General features: G+C 53.0%; 4 protein-coding genes across 4 annotated transcripts; 2 read left to right on the forward strand and 2 right to left on the reverse strand.

Annotated features, from left to right (window-relative positions):
- Positions 1-425: 425 nt before the first annotated feature.
- BBA_08772 (alpha-ribazole-5'-phosphate phosphatase) lies at positions 426-1,187 on the forward strand (the record flags this gene model as incomplete). The annotated part of the gene is made up of 1 exon (XM_008603869.1): positions 426-1,187. The coding sequence occupies one exon, from the start codon at positions 426-428 to the stop codon at positions 1,185-1,187; it is 762 nt and encodes a 253-aa protein (XP_008602091.1).
- Positions 1,188-1,512: 325 nt separating this feature from the next.
- BBA_08773 (ERCC4 domain-containing protein) lies at positions 1,513-3,489 on the reverse strand (the record flags this gene model as incomplete). Its single annotated transcript, XM_008603870.1, has 1 exon — positions 1,513-3,489. The coding sequence occupies one exon, from the start codon at positions 3,487-3,489 to the stop codon at positions 1,513-1,515; it is 1,977 nt and encodes a 658-aa protein (XP_008602092.1).
- Positions 3,490-8,528: 5,039 nt separating this feature from the next.
- On the forward strand, positions 8,529-13,915 carry BBA_08774 (kinesin-like protein; the record flags this gene model as incomplete). The annotated part of the gene is made up of 2 exons (XM_008603871.1): positions 8,529-9,078; positions 9,159-13,915. The coding sequence occupies 2 exons, from the start codon at positions 8,529-8,531 to the stop codon at positions 13,913-13,915; spliced, it is 5,307 nt and encodes a 1,768-aa protein (XP_008602093.1).
- A 744-nt stretch (positions 13,916-14,659) lies between these two features.
- Positions 14,660-15,156, reverse strand: BBA_08775 (6-O-methylguanine DNA methyltransferase; the record flags this gene model as incomplete). The annotated part of the gene is made up of 2 exons (XM_008603872.1): positions 14,660-14,970; positions 15,042-15,156. 2 exons carry the CDS (start codon positions 15,154-15,156, stop codon positions 14,660-14,662), a joined length of 426 nt encoding a protein of 141 aa, XP_008602094.1.
- Positions 15,157-15,927: the final 771 nt, after the last annotated feature.

Here is a 15,927-nt window from a genome sequence, read left to right on the forward strand (position 1 = left end):
AAATTAAGATAATTTGGTTAAGAAGCAATTATTGTTGTACACCACGGGAAAGGACACTCAAGAGTAATTCTTCTTCTTTACTCAGCCAATTCAACGGAATGTTATAAGAAAAAGAAGCGAAACGTAAATCTGCCTCAGGGTAGCCGAGGCTCTTGGAACAAGCGAATACCCCAGTCTAATAAGCCAAAACCTTAATGCTGGTTAAATACACCACTGCTTACCTACATACATATACTTTTATCCGCTTACACCAGCCATAACTCGAAAGAAAAAAAATTTCACGCTGTGAGGTTTACATTGACTTCAACGCAAGCTGTTACCCCTCACTTGCAGCAGGCACCGGGCAGAATCCTCCCGTATTATCCTCGTGCCTGCTGCATCTTTTTTAAACTCTCCCTTCACATTTATCCAGGCCCGTCGCAGCCATGCGTCTGCTGCTCATTCGCCACGGCGAGACTGTCGACAACGTCGCCGGCATCTTCGCAGGCGTGCGTGACTCGGCGCTGACGACGCACGGCGTGTTACAAGCCGGCCGTCTCGGCGGCCACCTCGCCGCACGCTTTCCCTCGTCCGTCCGCGCCGTCTTCACGTCGGACCTGCAGCGCGCCGCGCGGACGGCCGCCGCCGTGCGTGGTGTCTGCGGCGGCGAACGCGTCCCGCTGCACACGACGCCGCTACTGCGTGAGCGCCACTTTGGACCCCTCGAGGGCGTGGCCTGCCGCTCGTCGCGCGTGCACGTCGACGACGTCGCCGAGACGGCATCGTCGATGCGCGCCCGCGCCCGCCGCTTCCTCGACGAGATGCTGCTGCCGCTGCTGAGGCTGCGACGCAGCCGCGCCGAGGATGATGTGGTGGTTGTCGTCGCGCACGGCCTGTTTTTGCCAAAGCTGTACGCGTGCCTGCTGGAGAGGGTGCCGTGGCAGAGCCTTACGCTCGACCAGGAGCTGCTCATGTCGTACCCGGGGGCGCCGCCGCCGCTGCAGCCCTGGTGGTCCAACACGGCGTACCTCGAGTGCACGGTGATGCCGGACGCGATCACCGGAGGCAGGGCTCTGAGGATGCACGTCCTGCGCGTCAACTGCACGACGCACCTCAAGTATCTGACTAGGACGCGCGGCGGTATCGGCAGCGCGCCGCACGATGCCAGGCAAAGGACCATCGATTCCTATTTTGAAAAGAGGAAGTAAACGGGCGACAATGATGAAATAACGACAATGATGAATTACGTTGACGAATTACGATATTTTGGCAAATGGTTAGTCATTTTTTCTCTTCTTTTGCACTTCATTTCGTCTGCATGCCCTCGAGCTGCTGAACCCCTACCCAAGTATATGATGAGAGACAAATATTCACAGACCTGTACCAAACACACAATGTGGACACGTTATTTACCAACTGCTGTCTGATGCTTGATTTGAATTTTTTTTTTCTTCTACCTGATTTCATATTCTATGCACATTGCTGACTTTGTCAACATAGGGGATATTACTACTACTTAAGCCACTTGGTGTTTTAAACATCCGTGCTGGTCTTGTCTGTGCCCGTAAAAATTTTGTAGAAGCGCTTGCTCACGGCCTGTCCAATCGCCCGGTCTGAGAACGCTCCGTCTTTGTTGGCGCTCTTACGGAGCTGCTCCAGCGCATTAGGCCCGCGCGCCTCTAACCCTTCGACCAGCTTCGTGACACTGCTGAATTCTGACGCAACACCATAGGCGATAGGAGCTGTCACGCGGAAGATTTCCTGTAGCATGCGCACGTAGGTATCTTGCGTGTTCTCGCCCGTCCTGACCTGACCGCTGTCCATGCAGAAACGCGCGCCGGCCGTATCCTCGTCCCTCTGCCTCTTGTAGGGAATGGTAGAAATATTTTGCGTAAATATGGAAATCCATTGCGCCGTTTCGAGCGGTATGGCAGTGTGGTGGATGAGCACGTCGTGCTCGACTTGCAGTCGGAGCATAGTGTCTTCCACCATGTCCTCGTCAATGTATTCGGCTGGCTCAGCTCGTCGACGTCCAGGGGCTGTCTGACTTTCGTTCTGTGATCGTACACCAGCGGCAAACTGCCGGTTTCGTATGTTCCGATTCTTCCTCATCCAAGCTGTAACGCCTTGCAGGATGTAAATGAGTTTTTCGTTTGGATATTGGCCTCGGAGCGAGGCCATATGCGCGTCAAGGCCGTCGTCCACGGCGAGCCGCACCAAGTTCTCTGCAGTCATGAAAACGAGGGCATGTTCCTCTTGTTCAATACGCAGCGGCACCGGGACCCATTGACCTGACTCGTCGTCAAACCTGCTGTTGATCTTGCGACGCCACTTGATAACATTGTGTACTGAATTTTCATAGTCTCGATGTTGCACTTCGAGTCCCCCGAGCAGCGTTTCTAGCTGCACTTTGATTGTTGACGGGAGAGAGAGCGGAATCTCCACAATCATTTCTTTTGCAGATACCTTTCTGTTTCCTTTTGCCTTGTTCACTTCCACGATGGCAGCTGCAGCATCTCTTTGCCGTTGCCGCTCTGCCTTTTCTCGTTCTCGTTCCTGACGTTTCTGCTCTTTCTCGTGAGCCTTGGCCGCAGCGCGCTGACTTGGGTCAATGGCCTGTCGCGGCTTTTTCTGCTTAGTCTCGGAACGTTTACGCTTGGAATCGTTCGCCGACTTGGCTTTCGGATCAGAGTTCCATGTATAATCATGGTATGTAGACCGGCCTTGTGACAAGTCGAAATTGCTAATGGCCGGTAGCTCGTCATCGCTAGAAGCAGATGTGTCTCCGATGCTGATAACAGATGGACTGCGTATTAAGCAATTTGGAGGTGCAACTGTGGTATTTAGAGGCGCGGATGAACACGGAGCTGAGCTAGATATGGGATCCCAGGCAGCCACTGTACTTTTTGGGCGTGCCGGTTCTCGAGCGAGAGATGTATGGGATGTGGAGAAGGGCGCCGTTATTCTCACAGGCGAGCTGGCAAATGGATCTGACAGGTTATCTTGAGCAATTTGGGCGTGTGGCGTGTTGGCAGCCAGTCGTGGTGGTGGTGAGCTAGCAAATGGATCAGAGTCGGGCAACCAGCCACTGTTGGGCTGCACCGGCTCTGTCCTGCTCCTCCTCAAGCTGGTGACTCGTCGTTTAGGAGAGGTTAAGGGCGAAACAGCTCTATTTGTTTGTATAGGGATGACGCATTCGACTTCTTCTGGCAATGTCATCCTTTTCGAGCCTTTGACTTGCAATGACTCTGCCGAGACGAATGAGCTGGAGGGTCGGCATTGCTGGTAAACGCTCTCCTTAGCAGACAAGCACAGCCGCTTCGCACTTGGTTCGTTTATGAGCCTTGGACTTTCAAGTATATCATCCCCGCTGCTACAGAAATCGTCCGAGTGAATCTCGACATGCGCCGGTTTTGATGGCGCGGAGTCGGATTTGGCCGCCGCATGCCTAGGTGGCACGACATCTCTAGGCGGACTCGAAGAGATGAGGTCAATTACGTTGGAAGTCATGACCGGAGACCAGCTCGCAAACGGCCATTGTGAATTGAAAGGCCTTGTGTATGTCTGGTGCGTGTACTGTTCAGGTGACGCGAAAGGAAAAGCGACGCGAAATCACGTGCGGAGTCGCGCCCGGTTGCGCCACTTGCTGAACAAGCTTCAAATCCGAGTTGACTTCTGGTGCACGAGGTAGCTACATTTCCTAGTGTTGGCCGCGCTAGCTGTAGATAGTAGCGTCTCATGCTCATACGGAATCACGCAGAAGATACCATTATTGTCCCTCACTCGGATCGTTTCCGGCTCATCTGGCACCCATCTTAGAGCCTTCCGCCTAATGCTCAAGCCACATGAACTGAGGAACCCGAGTGGCTGGTTACACTCTCGATTAATGAGGGAAGGAGGTTTGTAACGCCGATCGAACGACTCAGGATTGTTTCTTTTTTTTTTCTTTTTGCGCAAAGGACGGCCCAGCATTCCAGACGCTCGGAGCCGGTAACTAGTTGCTAGTCAGTTCCCAAGAAAAAAGCAAGCCGCGTTGCAGCAATGAGAGTTACACTACTCTGTAATTACGGATTAGTACGAAGTCAATCGTCGACTGAAGGCTGATGCAAAAGAAAAATGAGGAAAGCAAGGCTTTATAATCAGACGCACCCTGTACAGATGAAATTTACAGCTACTGATTGGTGTCAGGTAGTCAAGGACATTCTTTGGTGGCGGCACGAGTCGTGCATGCCGCCGCAAAGGTGAACATGCAACTGGTCATTGATGTCAGACGACTCAACCCCCCAGATTGTAGGTATCTATGGATACTGGGGTAATGATATGACTGACACTACGAGGATTCAACTGCGATCATGTAAGTAATATTGGTGGTTTGTATCAGTAAGCAAATAATCATCAAACTAGACCCTAGATGTGGCCTGATACTTTGAATCACGGGTAAAAGGGCCAAAGCGAGTGGCCTGTATGCAACCAAGAGTACATACTCCTGCCAGCATATGCACTCCTCATGGACACGGTCGTCGTCGGATTTGATGGCAAACAGGGCAATGCAAGCCATGTGGGACAGGGGACGATCTACGAAAAAGCCGCAGGTATGCGACTTGAGGACTATCAATCATGCGGAGGCATTGCGCCTGCATGCTGTATGCAGGCAGCATGCTGTATGCATGTAAGGCTTGGGATAGCTGCAAGTGCGCCAACACTGACGACATAAGCGCTTAAGAAAATGCAGGGAGCGGTTAGACATACCTGCAGCTGGCTTGAAGTAGGCGCATGATTTTCGAACCAGTTGTATCGCGAAGTTGGCATGGAAAGGGCCCCCTTTGCCACTTGGTTTAAGCACAGACGGTGGCGGGCGTTTGACGATAGGGGGCCGTCTGGCGATATAAAGTTTACCTGTATCCATCCGTGTTAGTGGCCGGGACGGAAAGGGACAATGCAGGCCGCGACTACGGCTGACAGCTGAAAATCTGAGGCGTATGGGCCAGCCGCTTGTTCCGTACCAGTACGGATACATTTCGAAGAAATTCGCAAATAAATAGAAACAAATATTTCAAGAGGCAAGAGTCATCTAAGTACAGTTCAGCAGAGGACTGGAATCAGCCGGACACGCCGAGCAGTGTCTCATTGTAGTCAAGGGCAACAAGACAAGGTCGTAGACATATTTACCGGACGAGGATACCCTGTGATGAAAATACTGGCATTTTGAATTGGAAAGGGGTGTCGGGAAGAACAAAACATGTTTGATGGGCGAACTGAACGATGGGAAGCGTTGAGAAAAATCGAAGGCTAGATGGAAGATGCTTTGGGCGGACGCATCGGCGCAAGGCGGGGTCAGACAGTGAAGAGCGAACGCACGTCCACGGGTTTTACCGTATTCGATCTGGCAGCTCTCGGGGATATTGCAGGCTTTGCCATCAATTGGTCCTATCAGGAAAGGGGAAACTCCGCATCAAAGCGCCGCGCTGGGAGTCTGTCACGGTCGGCAGATCTGACAGGAGGCGCATGTACGGATTGCATATGTAGAATGTGATGAGAAGTTTTCAACAAACGTGATGGGTAGGGGTCTGAGATGGCAGGTTGAATATTTTTTGTCACTATTACGGATTACGGATACCCCCCGCAGGACGTTGCATTGCGGAGGTGGATAGATGGTGATGGCCTCTACAGCCCAGAATGCAAGCAATTGCCGCGACGGCCTGCAAATTTTTTGTTTTGTGAGCGACTGTGAAGGTTGCATCCAAGGTTGAAGCAGACATCTGCATCTCATGCGTGTCAGGCAACTGTTTTGCGGGCAACGAGGTTTTAGCGGTGCGCGCATAAAAGCCAATTAATATATGCCGGTCCTTGCTCGTTTGGGACGGGTGGTTCAGCTAGTACAGAACCAGGCGCTGAAAACGCGAAAGAACTAGGATAACACTCCTTGTTCGGGAAGACGTGTATCCCTGGAACCATGACAAAAGTCGCGATTCGGTAGTTGGGTTACTTGTTAGTCGCCAACGACAGCCGGAAGAAAACATGGTTGAACCTTGTCAGGCTAACATGACTAGTACAGGGCGTCAATATCAGCAGAAAAGAAAAAGAAAAAGAAAAAGAAAAAAGAAGAAAAGAAAAGCATGTCCAAGGTCTTTGCTACCGAGGGATGAAAAAGCAACTTGGAACCAGGCGGGCGAGATGTCAGCCGAACAGACCTAGTGGTTGCTGGTGGCTGGCAAGCTTCCTGAGTGGGAGGGGTCAGGGGAAGGTTTTGTGCTTCTTTTGTACGGATACAGAGGTTGAGAGATGACTACCAGTAACTAGTCAACTAACTAATCTGTACGTAATCCGTAGTAACTTACGGATGCCTTCACGGATTGACGGAGACTCGACAAAGAGGTGGATCAAGAGCAAGCCACTTTGATGCTTCCCTTGTGACGAGGGGTCCAAGCCCAAGTATCCGCAGAATGACAAGACCGGCAGCCGGGACCCAGTGAACTGACCAAGAGACTGCCAGACTGGTCATGGCAAATTTGGCGGCCCAAGTTCTTGGGTTGGTGTTACAGCAGTAGTACCAGTACTGACAGCGGCTAATTCAAGTGCAACGTCACCGGCAGCTGTGCAACCAATACTGCGGCGTATTATCCAAATATCTATCTGTACGGATATCCGTACAGAGTAATATTTATTGAGGTCGCAGGGCGGAACAGATAGGGGAAATTTTCCTATCAAGGCCCTGGTCGGTACTGCCCGGCCCTGGCCATCCCGCTGGCGGGCTGGGGACTATCTATGAGTCTGTGACGGTGCCGGCGGCGCCACGCCCCCTGGATGGCTGTTGTGCCTTTTTGCGCAGGTACGTTCCTGGTTCGGTACTTGAGGGGAACCAAGCCGCTGCATTGCATGGCGGTGACTGGTCGCAGGCAATCTCGGCTGGCAGGACATGTTCACTTGCCGGCTGTACTGAAGGCTGTGGGCATGGACTGATGCAGTGGTGCTGCCTCGTTGAAGAGCCAATCGCGGCATACATTTACACGTCGTCTTTTTGGTTTCCATGCGCATGGTTAGGAACAGGGGTGCTTTGCATTGTGACAATTATACGGAGTCTGTACGCGACGACTGCCTGTATTTACCTGCCCATCACGGACATTGCTCCAAGTACACATGTACTCCGTATTAAACACTGAGTATCAGTAACTGTTTATTAGCACCATACGGATGAACTACCACACAGAGACCTTGCTGGTACCAGTAAAACGCGTACCTATCTTTTCTCTCTATTTTAATTATGGGTAGATATGTAATGTTTTTGGGGTAATTACTTATTATGCAGCTTGGCTTTTTAGCTCTGGCCCCTTATTCGGCGTTGTGGTTGCGACGCTCGGTGCTAGGTCTCTTGCTTTTTCCGCCCCCTTTTGTGTTGGAGGTGAGCTGATGCACTGGTGAAAAAGAAAAGAGGAAAAAGGAAAGAAGGCTGGCAAATTATTTTTGTCGCCAAGTTTTTCCATTATATTTGTAGAGGTGTGTAACCTGGCGCATCGCCGACACTTGCATCGTTTCCCGCCAGCTGCATCGCGACAAGACCACGACACGACACCACAACGCAGTGCGCACCCACTGTTTATTTATTCGTTCGCACCAACAGCGGCAACGGTGCCCGCCCGGCCGCCACTGCAAGCACCCCGGCTTCTAGTTTAATTAAAAACGAAAAAGCCAGCCATCTTGCTCTCTTCTTAATAAAATTCTCTACTAGACTCCAGTACAGCCGCCCAGGGGGGGGCCACTGTTCGTACCTACATGCTACTAGGTAGCTAGTCGCCCGCTGCTACTGCTGCTGTCTCCCGCACACCCCCCAACGAGCCTCGAGACAGACCGACAATCGATGGGCAACAAGGAAAAGAAAAGAAACCACGATTTCCGACTCGACTCCCGCATATCCGTAGCTCAGCATTGGATATATCCACCCGACTCGTCACCACTTGAATAGTGTAGTTCCTTCTTTCTCTTTCTTTGCAAACGCATGCTTGCCTGAAAGCTCGCCCAATCCGCCAATTGCCTCGTGGGGCCACCACCTCCAACAAGAGCAGCTCTGGGTTTATTCCCGACATGACCAGCGGAGACGAAAACAGAAACATTGTTGTTATTCATTGGTGCTGCCTCTGTCAGGCAAGTCGTATTATTGTGACAAGTGCCTTCCAGCCTGCGCTGGCCTACCTACCTAGGTAGCTACTTGGCCTAGCCTACCTACCTACCTAGGTACCTACCTAGCCACCAGCCCACCAGGCTTGCTTGCCCACCAAAAATCCCTGGCCCGGTCCCCTGCTAAATCTGCTACGCCGCTAGGTACCTCCTACGCCGCTTGGCCGCCAACCTGTTGGCGCAAACGACGGCTGCACCTCTTCTCTTCTTCATTTCTCCTTCTTCCGTTATTTCACACAAAATAACCACGCGAGACCAACAATCAAATCCTTACCCCTACTAGCAAGCATCCTTTTTGCCTTCTGACGCACAAATACACCATTACTCACCCGCGCCGGGACCATCCGTGTCCCCGCGAGAGCCAGTTCCCGCCCAAAATGGCCAGCACTCCGCCAGCTTCGCCTATTCACCAGCGACCCTCGTCCGCCATTTTCAAGCCTTCGAGGAGCAGTAGTAGACTGAGCATGAGCAGCAAGACGGGACTGGGCAGCCGCGCCTCAGACGAGGACGCGCGCACCGCTGTCCGTGTTGGTATGTTTTTCTTCCTCTGGTTTTGCTCTTTCCACCCTTGGCGCGCCCAATGCTCATCCCGCGCGCGCATAGCTGTACGCATTCGACCGCCTCTTGAGCCCTCAGATCCCGGCTACGACCTGATACCACAGCGCTTCCAGCGCTCCATGGTTCAGACCTCAGCAGACACAAGCCTATCCATTGATTCGCCCCAAGGACGCAAGCTCTTCGTTTTTGACCGCGTTTTCGGCCCCGAAGTCGACCAGGAAGGCGTATGGGACTATCTCAGCGACTCAGTCAACGCCTTCGCCCAGGGCTACAATGTCTCGCTCCTCGCCTACGGCCAGTCGGGCGCCGGAAAATCGTACACAATGGGCACCTCGGGCCCTCTAGATCAGCAGGATGACAACATGATGGGTAAGCCAGCACGCCTGTTGCGCCCCTGCCGAATGCGCGCATCCTCCCCGCCACTCCCCTCTTCTAACATCTCTCCCCAGGTGTCATTCCCCGCGCCGCAACTGCTCTCTTCGCAAAGCTTGAGTCTCTCTACGGCAAAAATGACGGCTCAATTGGCTCACTCGGCTCTCTCAGAAACAGCCAATTTCTGACGCAACTGAAAAACCCACGTGGTTATGCCCAGCAAAATCCTCTGGGTGACCGCAACTGGTCTCTGAGAGCCACCTATGTGGAAATCTATAACGAACAGCTTCGGGATCTACTAACCCCCGAAACAACCCCTCTCGGCGAACGTTCCAACGTCGCTATCCGCGAAGACACCAAAGGCAACATCATAGTTACCGGCCTTCACCAAGTTCAGATTGAGTCCGCTGACGATCTCATGAATGCCCTCGCTATGGGCTCGACCATTCGCCAAACCGACGCTACCGCAATCAATGCCAAGTCTTCTCGCTCCCATGCCGTCTTCTCGCTAAACCTGGTGCAGAGACGCAGCAAGACCCAGACTAACGCTGCCGACAAGCGATTTTCCGTGCCCATCGAGGCCATGACCGGACAGGAAGTTTCCATAACCACGGACAGCAAACTGCATTTCGTCGATCTTGCCGGCAGTGAAAGACTGAAAAACACTGGTGCGCAAGGCGACAGAGCCAAGGAAGGCATTTCCATCAATGCCGGCTTGGCCTCGCTCGGCAAAGTCATCAGCCAGCTATCATCCCGCCAACACGGCTCGCACGTATCGTATCGTGATTCCAAGCTCACCCGTCTTCTGCAAGATTCGCTCGGTGGCAACGCCATCACGTACATGATTGCCTGTGTAACCCCGGCCGAATTTCACCTCAGCGAGACCCTCAACACCGTCCAGTACGCCCAGCGCGCCCGCGCCATTCAGTCCAAGCCTCGCATTCAGCAAGTAGAGGAAGGCGACAGGCAAGCCGTCATCGATCGCCTCAAGGCTGAAGTCAGTTATCTTCGCGAACAGATCCGCAACTCCCAAAATGGCGACTCAGCCTCCAAGAACTCCAGTGCCGGCATGACTGACCGCTCCGAACGCGACAAGGAGCGCGAAACTGAGATGCAGAATCAGCTTCTCGACATGCAAGAAAACTACAGCGCACTCGGCCAGCGTCACGCACGTCTCATCGCCGAAATGGCCAGAGCGGGTGACAAGGAGTCTGCCGATAGGGAAGCCTCAGACTCGTCACAAGTTAACAGCGCCACTGACAGACTGAATCGGTCCAATTCTTTCGCCCAGGCTGTTGAGCAGGTCGTTCTCGAATACGAAAAGACGATTGAGTCGCTTGAACAATCTCTGTCCAGCACTCGAAGCACCCTCTCCACCACCGAGACCTCACTGCTCGAGAGAGAGACAAAGCTGGCCTATATTGAAACCATTAACACACAGCTTCAGTCTCGAGTACAGAAACTCATGGATCGCGAAGCCAATACTGAGTCCTATCTTCACGATCTCGAATCCAAACTGGACGGCCACAGCAACGGCGACGAAAAGAATGCTTCCATTATTACCGAATTGCGCAAAGAAATTGCCCGCGCTCGTGAGAATGAGGCGTCGTGCGAAGACTACATTTCCACTCTGGAGGAGCGCCTCGCCGAAGCCGACCAGGACGCCGAGCTGATGCAGCGCGAAATCGATCGCCTCGAACAAATCATTGAACGCCAGCGCAGTCTGGGCAAGCTCGATTCCCTACTCTATGAACTCGATCACGTCGACGGGGCGAAGCAGCCCGAAGTGAACGGAACCCACGAATCTTCTTCACTCCGTGCTTCTGCTGACCACTCCCGCAAGCTATCTCATATTCGCACACAGAGTCAAATCAACGAAACAATCCACGAGGATGATGAGGATGCTGACGCAGACGCCGACGAATCCCGTGCTAGTACCGTTCGAGAGGAGGTCTTCCAGGACTCTGTCGAGCACGTCACTCGTCAAGTCAAGACGCCCGACGGTCTCCATGTCGACACTCCCGCCCAGGTTGTACAAAGCCCGGACCAGAGCGAGTATGTCGCAGATAAACTCGAGAGCGTCACACAGGAGCTGGTAGACCTCCGTGTTGAGCACGAATCTACCGTCAATAACTACGACGCGCTTCAAGCCAAGTATGACGAAGCCATGCAGAAAATGGCCGCCCTCCAGGATACCGTTGATGAAGCCCGCCACCTCCGCAGCGTACGTGACTCTGTCACCTCGGAATATTCGTCCAACCAGCGACCCGATTCTTTCCGCTCTTCCGTTGTATCGCAACTTGCCAAGGACGGTCCACGTTCATCTGCGTCCCGCTCCCTCTCCTCCGAGCTCTCCTCTGCTATGGAGTCGGCTGACACCGCCGACACCTCGGCCCACGAAGACATGGCCGAGGACGACGATACGGCCACCACCAAGCCTGACGCCTCTAGCGATGATGTGACGCAGAGCGATCTGACTGCTGAATTAACTCGAGAGCTGGAGCGCCTCAAACAGCTTGCCGACGACAGAGAAGAGGCTGCCAAGGAACTCGCCGCTAAGTACGCCCAGCTTCAGTCATCCCACAGCGACACTCTCGATGCCGTGGAGCAGCTCAAAACGGATCTGTCCAAGGCGCGTGCCGTGGAGGGCACCTCTCCGCGTACTGCTAACCCTGTGATTCGCCGCAAATCCAGCCAAAATCTCCTCATCATTGACAGAGCTCACCGCTCGTTTGCTTCTTTGCGTAACATAGCTAGCGAAAACTTTGAAACCCGCCCGGAAGTCATGCAAAACTTTGAGCTCAATCTCAACGCCGCCATGCATGAACTTCACACTCGCAGCGAGCGCATCCAGGAGCTCGAAGCTTCTGTCGCGTCAACAAAGAAGGAAATGGAGACTAAGATGACCATCATCTCTGGCCTGACTCGTGAGCGCACTAGCTTAAAGGCCAGCCCTATGGATATGTCCATGGTCGCAACCCTGCGACAGAAACTCGAGCAGAATGAGAAACAGCTGGCTGACATGGCTGAAGGCCACAAGCAACGCGAACAGTCTCTGATGTCCGAGTTGGAGCAACTGCGTGTCAAATTTGGCCAGAACGAGGAGAAGCATAGAGATGGCGTTGAGGCGACTGCCGCCGACAAGGACAAGCAGGTCATCTCTCTGCAAGCCGAGCTTTCCGCCTGGGAGTCGAAGCACACCATGACTCTAATTTCTGTGCAAGCCGCCGAGGCCGAGCTCCGCAGCACTATTCAACGCCTCGAGACCGAGCTCGCCGCAGCAAATGCCGATCTCGAAAAGGCTAAGGCTACCTCGACGGCTGATGTCGATGCCATTGCCAGCAACGAACGCAAACACTTGGATCTCGTCAACTTTCTGCGCAGTGAAATTGATGAGTATAAGAAAATCATCCATAGCAACTCTTCCAAGATTGCTGAGCTCGAACAGGCACATGCTGCCACCAAGTCCGACCTGGAGAACATGTCGACTTCGCACAGCGCTGCGGCATCCCAGGCGAAACAGCACGAGGAACTCGTCGCCGAGCTGCAAGCCCAAATTGCCAACTTTGAGGGCACCTCCAAGTCTCACCAGGAGGCTCTCGATGGGCTGTCGGCGACGCACGCCAAGGAACTTGCCGAGATAAAGGCGCACGAGCAAAAGGGCTACGAAGAACAGATGGAGGTTCTTCTGGCTGAGCACCAGGAATCGGCACGCAAACTCGAAGCCGAGGTAAATGACGCACGTGATGACTTGATGAAGGTGGCTACACAAGTTGCCTCGGCCCTGGGGTTGGAGGTTAGCATCGAGAAGCTTACTGAGCGCATCGATGGGCTGGTCAATGACCAAAAGCTGCTCCAGGCGGAGCAGATCAAGTCGGCTGAGATGCAGAAACACGTCGCCGAGCTCACCTCGATCAACACAACTGTCATGCATGATCTGGAAGAAGTCAAGGCCAAGCTAGCTGAGCTGCTGACCGAACCTGCCAGCGAGACCGAGACTGCTGCGGCGCCCGCATCTGTCAAGGACCAGATTATTGCCGTCAAGGGTAGGATGGATGAACTGGAGTCCAAGAATAAGAAGCACAGTCGCCTAGTTGAGGAGCTAGAGGAGCAGCTGCAGAACAACTTTGACGAGGCACAGGTGGCGAACAAGCGCCTCAGCACTCTGCAGACGGAGCGCACAGCGCAGCTGGAAGAAATTAATGCCGCCAGAGCCAAGCTCCAGGCCGAGCTGGACACGCTCCGCGTCGAGTACAACTCGCTGCAGGTCAAGCTGAGCGAAGCTGACGCGAATGGCGACGTGCGGCGCTCCAACTCTGGTTCGACAATCCGCAAGGCTGCTTCGCACAACTCTCTGCCTTCGCCACCCCCTGCTATTCCCCTACCGCCCCTGCCTGGCTCTGCAGCGTCGTCTGTCACTGGCGCACCTTCAAGCCCGACGAGTGGTCGCCCTCTTAGCAAAGACAACATGAACATTTCTCAAATCACCGAGGACCAGGAAGCGCGCATCCGCACCATTGAGAAGCACTTGTACGCGGAGCGGCAGCTGACGCAGACTCTGGAGGAGGCTCTCAGCGATCTCGAAAAGCAGTCGAAGAAGGTCAAGACGGACTGCGATGCGTGGAGAAAGCGTGCTTCTGACTTGGAGTCGGAAGTTAAGGAACTCAAAGATCGGCCGACAGAATCGGCGCAGGACAACCGATGGAGCATGCAGATTGTGGAAGAGGAGCGCAAGAAACGACAAGCAGCGGAGCAGGCTAGAAGGCAGCTCGAGGAGAGGATGAATGCCATCAAAAAGGGCAAGAAGAAGAAGGGCAGCTTGAACTGCTTCTAGGAGGGGCTAAGCTATGCGTTTAGAATCTTTCGGCGCGAGCCGGACACACCACCAAACACGTCGCCAGAGGAAGAACAGACAGTCACGTCGTAGTCTGTTTGACCTCGAAACCAATGGACCCTCAAACTCGAAAAGCGCACGACTGGTTCCTGTTATCCATACCCCATTCAGCGCCGGTCTTCTTTTCTCTGTTTTCTGGAGCAACACGACTCTTTTTGTTTTTTTTTCTACTCTTGATTTTAGCGTTGCAGTAACGACGACATGGGCTCTGTTTATACGTATGTACATGGTATGCGTCCGATCCAGTGCATAACTCGGAGGCATATATTGTTTCTTCTTTTTTCTCTTCTTCTTCTTCTGTCATTCAAATTGTATCAGCGTATGAGCCACGTTTTAGTCAAGAATGTGCTCATGCTTCTCAAGGTTCTTTTTATATTCTTCTTTTTGGCCTGGTCTTGTCATTTCTTTTACGACTGCTTCAGCAACACCTTCATTGCTTGGAGTTTTTTTTGGTGAAACTGGATCGAAACATTTTACTTGTCACTGTTTTCTTCTTCTTTTCACTCGTTCTGTGTCTTTTTATTGTTTATTGTGGGATGTTCTGATGTGGATTAGTTGATACTCAGCAATACATACCTCGTTTGCGGTCTGACTACTTGATGCCTTTTGACATGGTGATGACTATGCTGTAATTGTAGATGATGAACAATAGTACATGAAGAAAGACCAAATGGTCTAGACACTCTACTCTGTATTGACCTCGACATCCGGCCCGACCTCTGCGCCGGCTTGCTCCTCAGACGGCAGCACCGACGGAAACCAGCCGTACTCGTCCAGATTGACGCTCAGCTCGCCCAGCCCGCCGGCGGCGACCTCGACGCCCTCGTCGCGCAGCAGCTCCGCCTGCGTACGCACGGCCGTCGGGTGGTTCCGCGGGGAGATGACGCCGCGGGCATTGACGACGCGCTGCCACGGCACCGTCGCGTGGTTCCACCGCGCCGAGGGGTCGTCGGGGAGGTGCTTGAGGCAGACGCCGACTTGACGAGGTCGCTGTGCTGAGTTTGGAAAAAAAGTAAGACGAGGGGGATGCAGAGGAGGAAAAAAAGGACGGGGAACAAGAACGTACGAGTGCCAATCAAGGCGGCAATGTGGCCGTAAGAGGTGACTCGGCCGTGGGGAATCTCGCTAATGGCAGAGTAGACGGCGTGGAAAAAGGCGGCGGCTTCGTCTGTGCGAGGCATTTGTGTGCGTTGCAAGGGGATCGTATGGGAATGAATCAATGGGCTACGGGAAGTTGTCGTTGAGAGATATGAATATATTCGAGCGTATTACTGGCGCGCTAGTGGCATTTGGTAGCGTAGGCGGGTACACCATTGGACGTGTGGTTTAGAATTTTGTGTAAATTTATTAAGTGGCGCTTGGACAGACTGCCGCTCGACACTCAAATATGCATTAGTCGGGTTCATCTTCACTGGAGGTATATGTATTGTTTCTTGGTGCTCTTTCTATTCGCGCCCGCTGCTGTCGGGCGCAAACGGAATCGCTGGCACGATCCTGACCTCGATGGCCAGGGCTTCCAGCGAACCAACGATGCGGTGCAAAGACGGCCGACCAGATAAGACATACAGAGAGCTATGGGAATTCAAACTTGATGCTAGTAGTCTTTCTGGAAATAAGACAAAAAAGATGAGGCTGTTCAAAAGCGTGTCTACCAGTGTGGAAAGACGGATTAGAACTAACTTTCAGATTAGCGACGCTATAAGTGCACTTTGTCGGCAGAAATAGCCTGGATCTTGGTGTCCACGGCGTTGAATGTCTCTTTAATACCGAATTCATACGCAACCAAGTTGCGCTGGGTTGATACAAACCAAAGATGAGGCCCGAGACCATGTTTGATACAGTCGTCGACCTCCATCATCTTGGCAATGCTAATCTCTCGACAGGTGCATGGTTGCTGTCTCCTGCAACAGGATTACACCCTCTTGCAAATAGGGCGCCTATAAGTGAAATCT

This window comes from Beauveria bassiana (assembly GCF_000280675.1).
Source record: "Beauveria bassiana ARSEF 2860 unplaced genomic scaffold BBA_S00040, whole genome shotgun sequence".
Taxonomy (NCBI): domain Eukaryota; kingdom Fungi; phylum Ascomycota; class Sordariomycetes; order Hypocreales; family Cordycipitaceae; genus Beauveria; species Beauveria bassiana.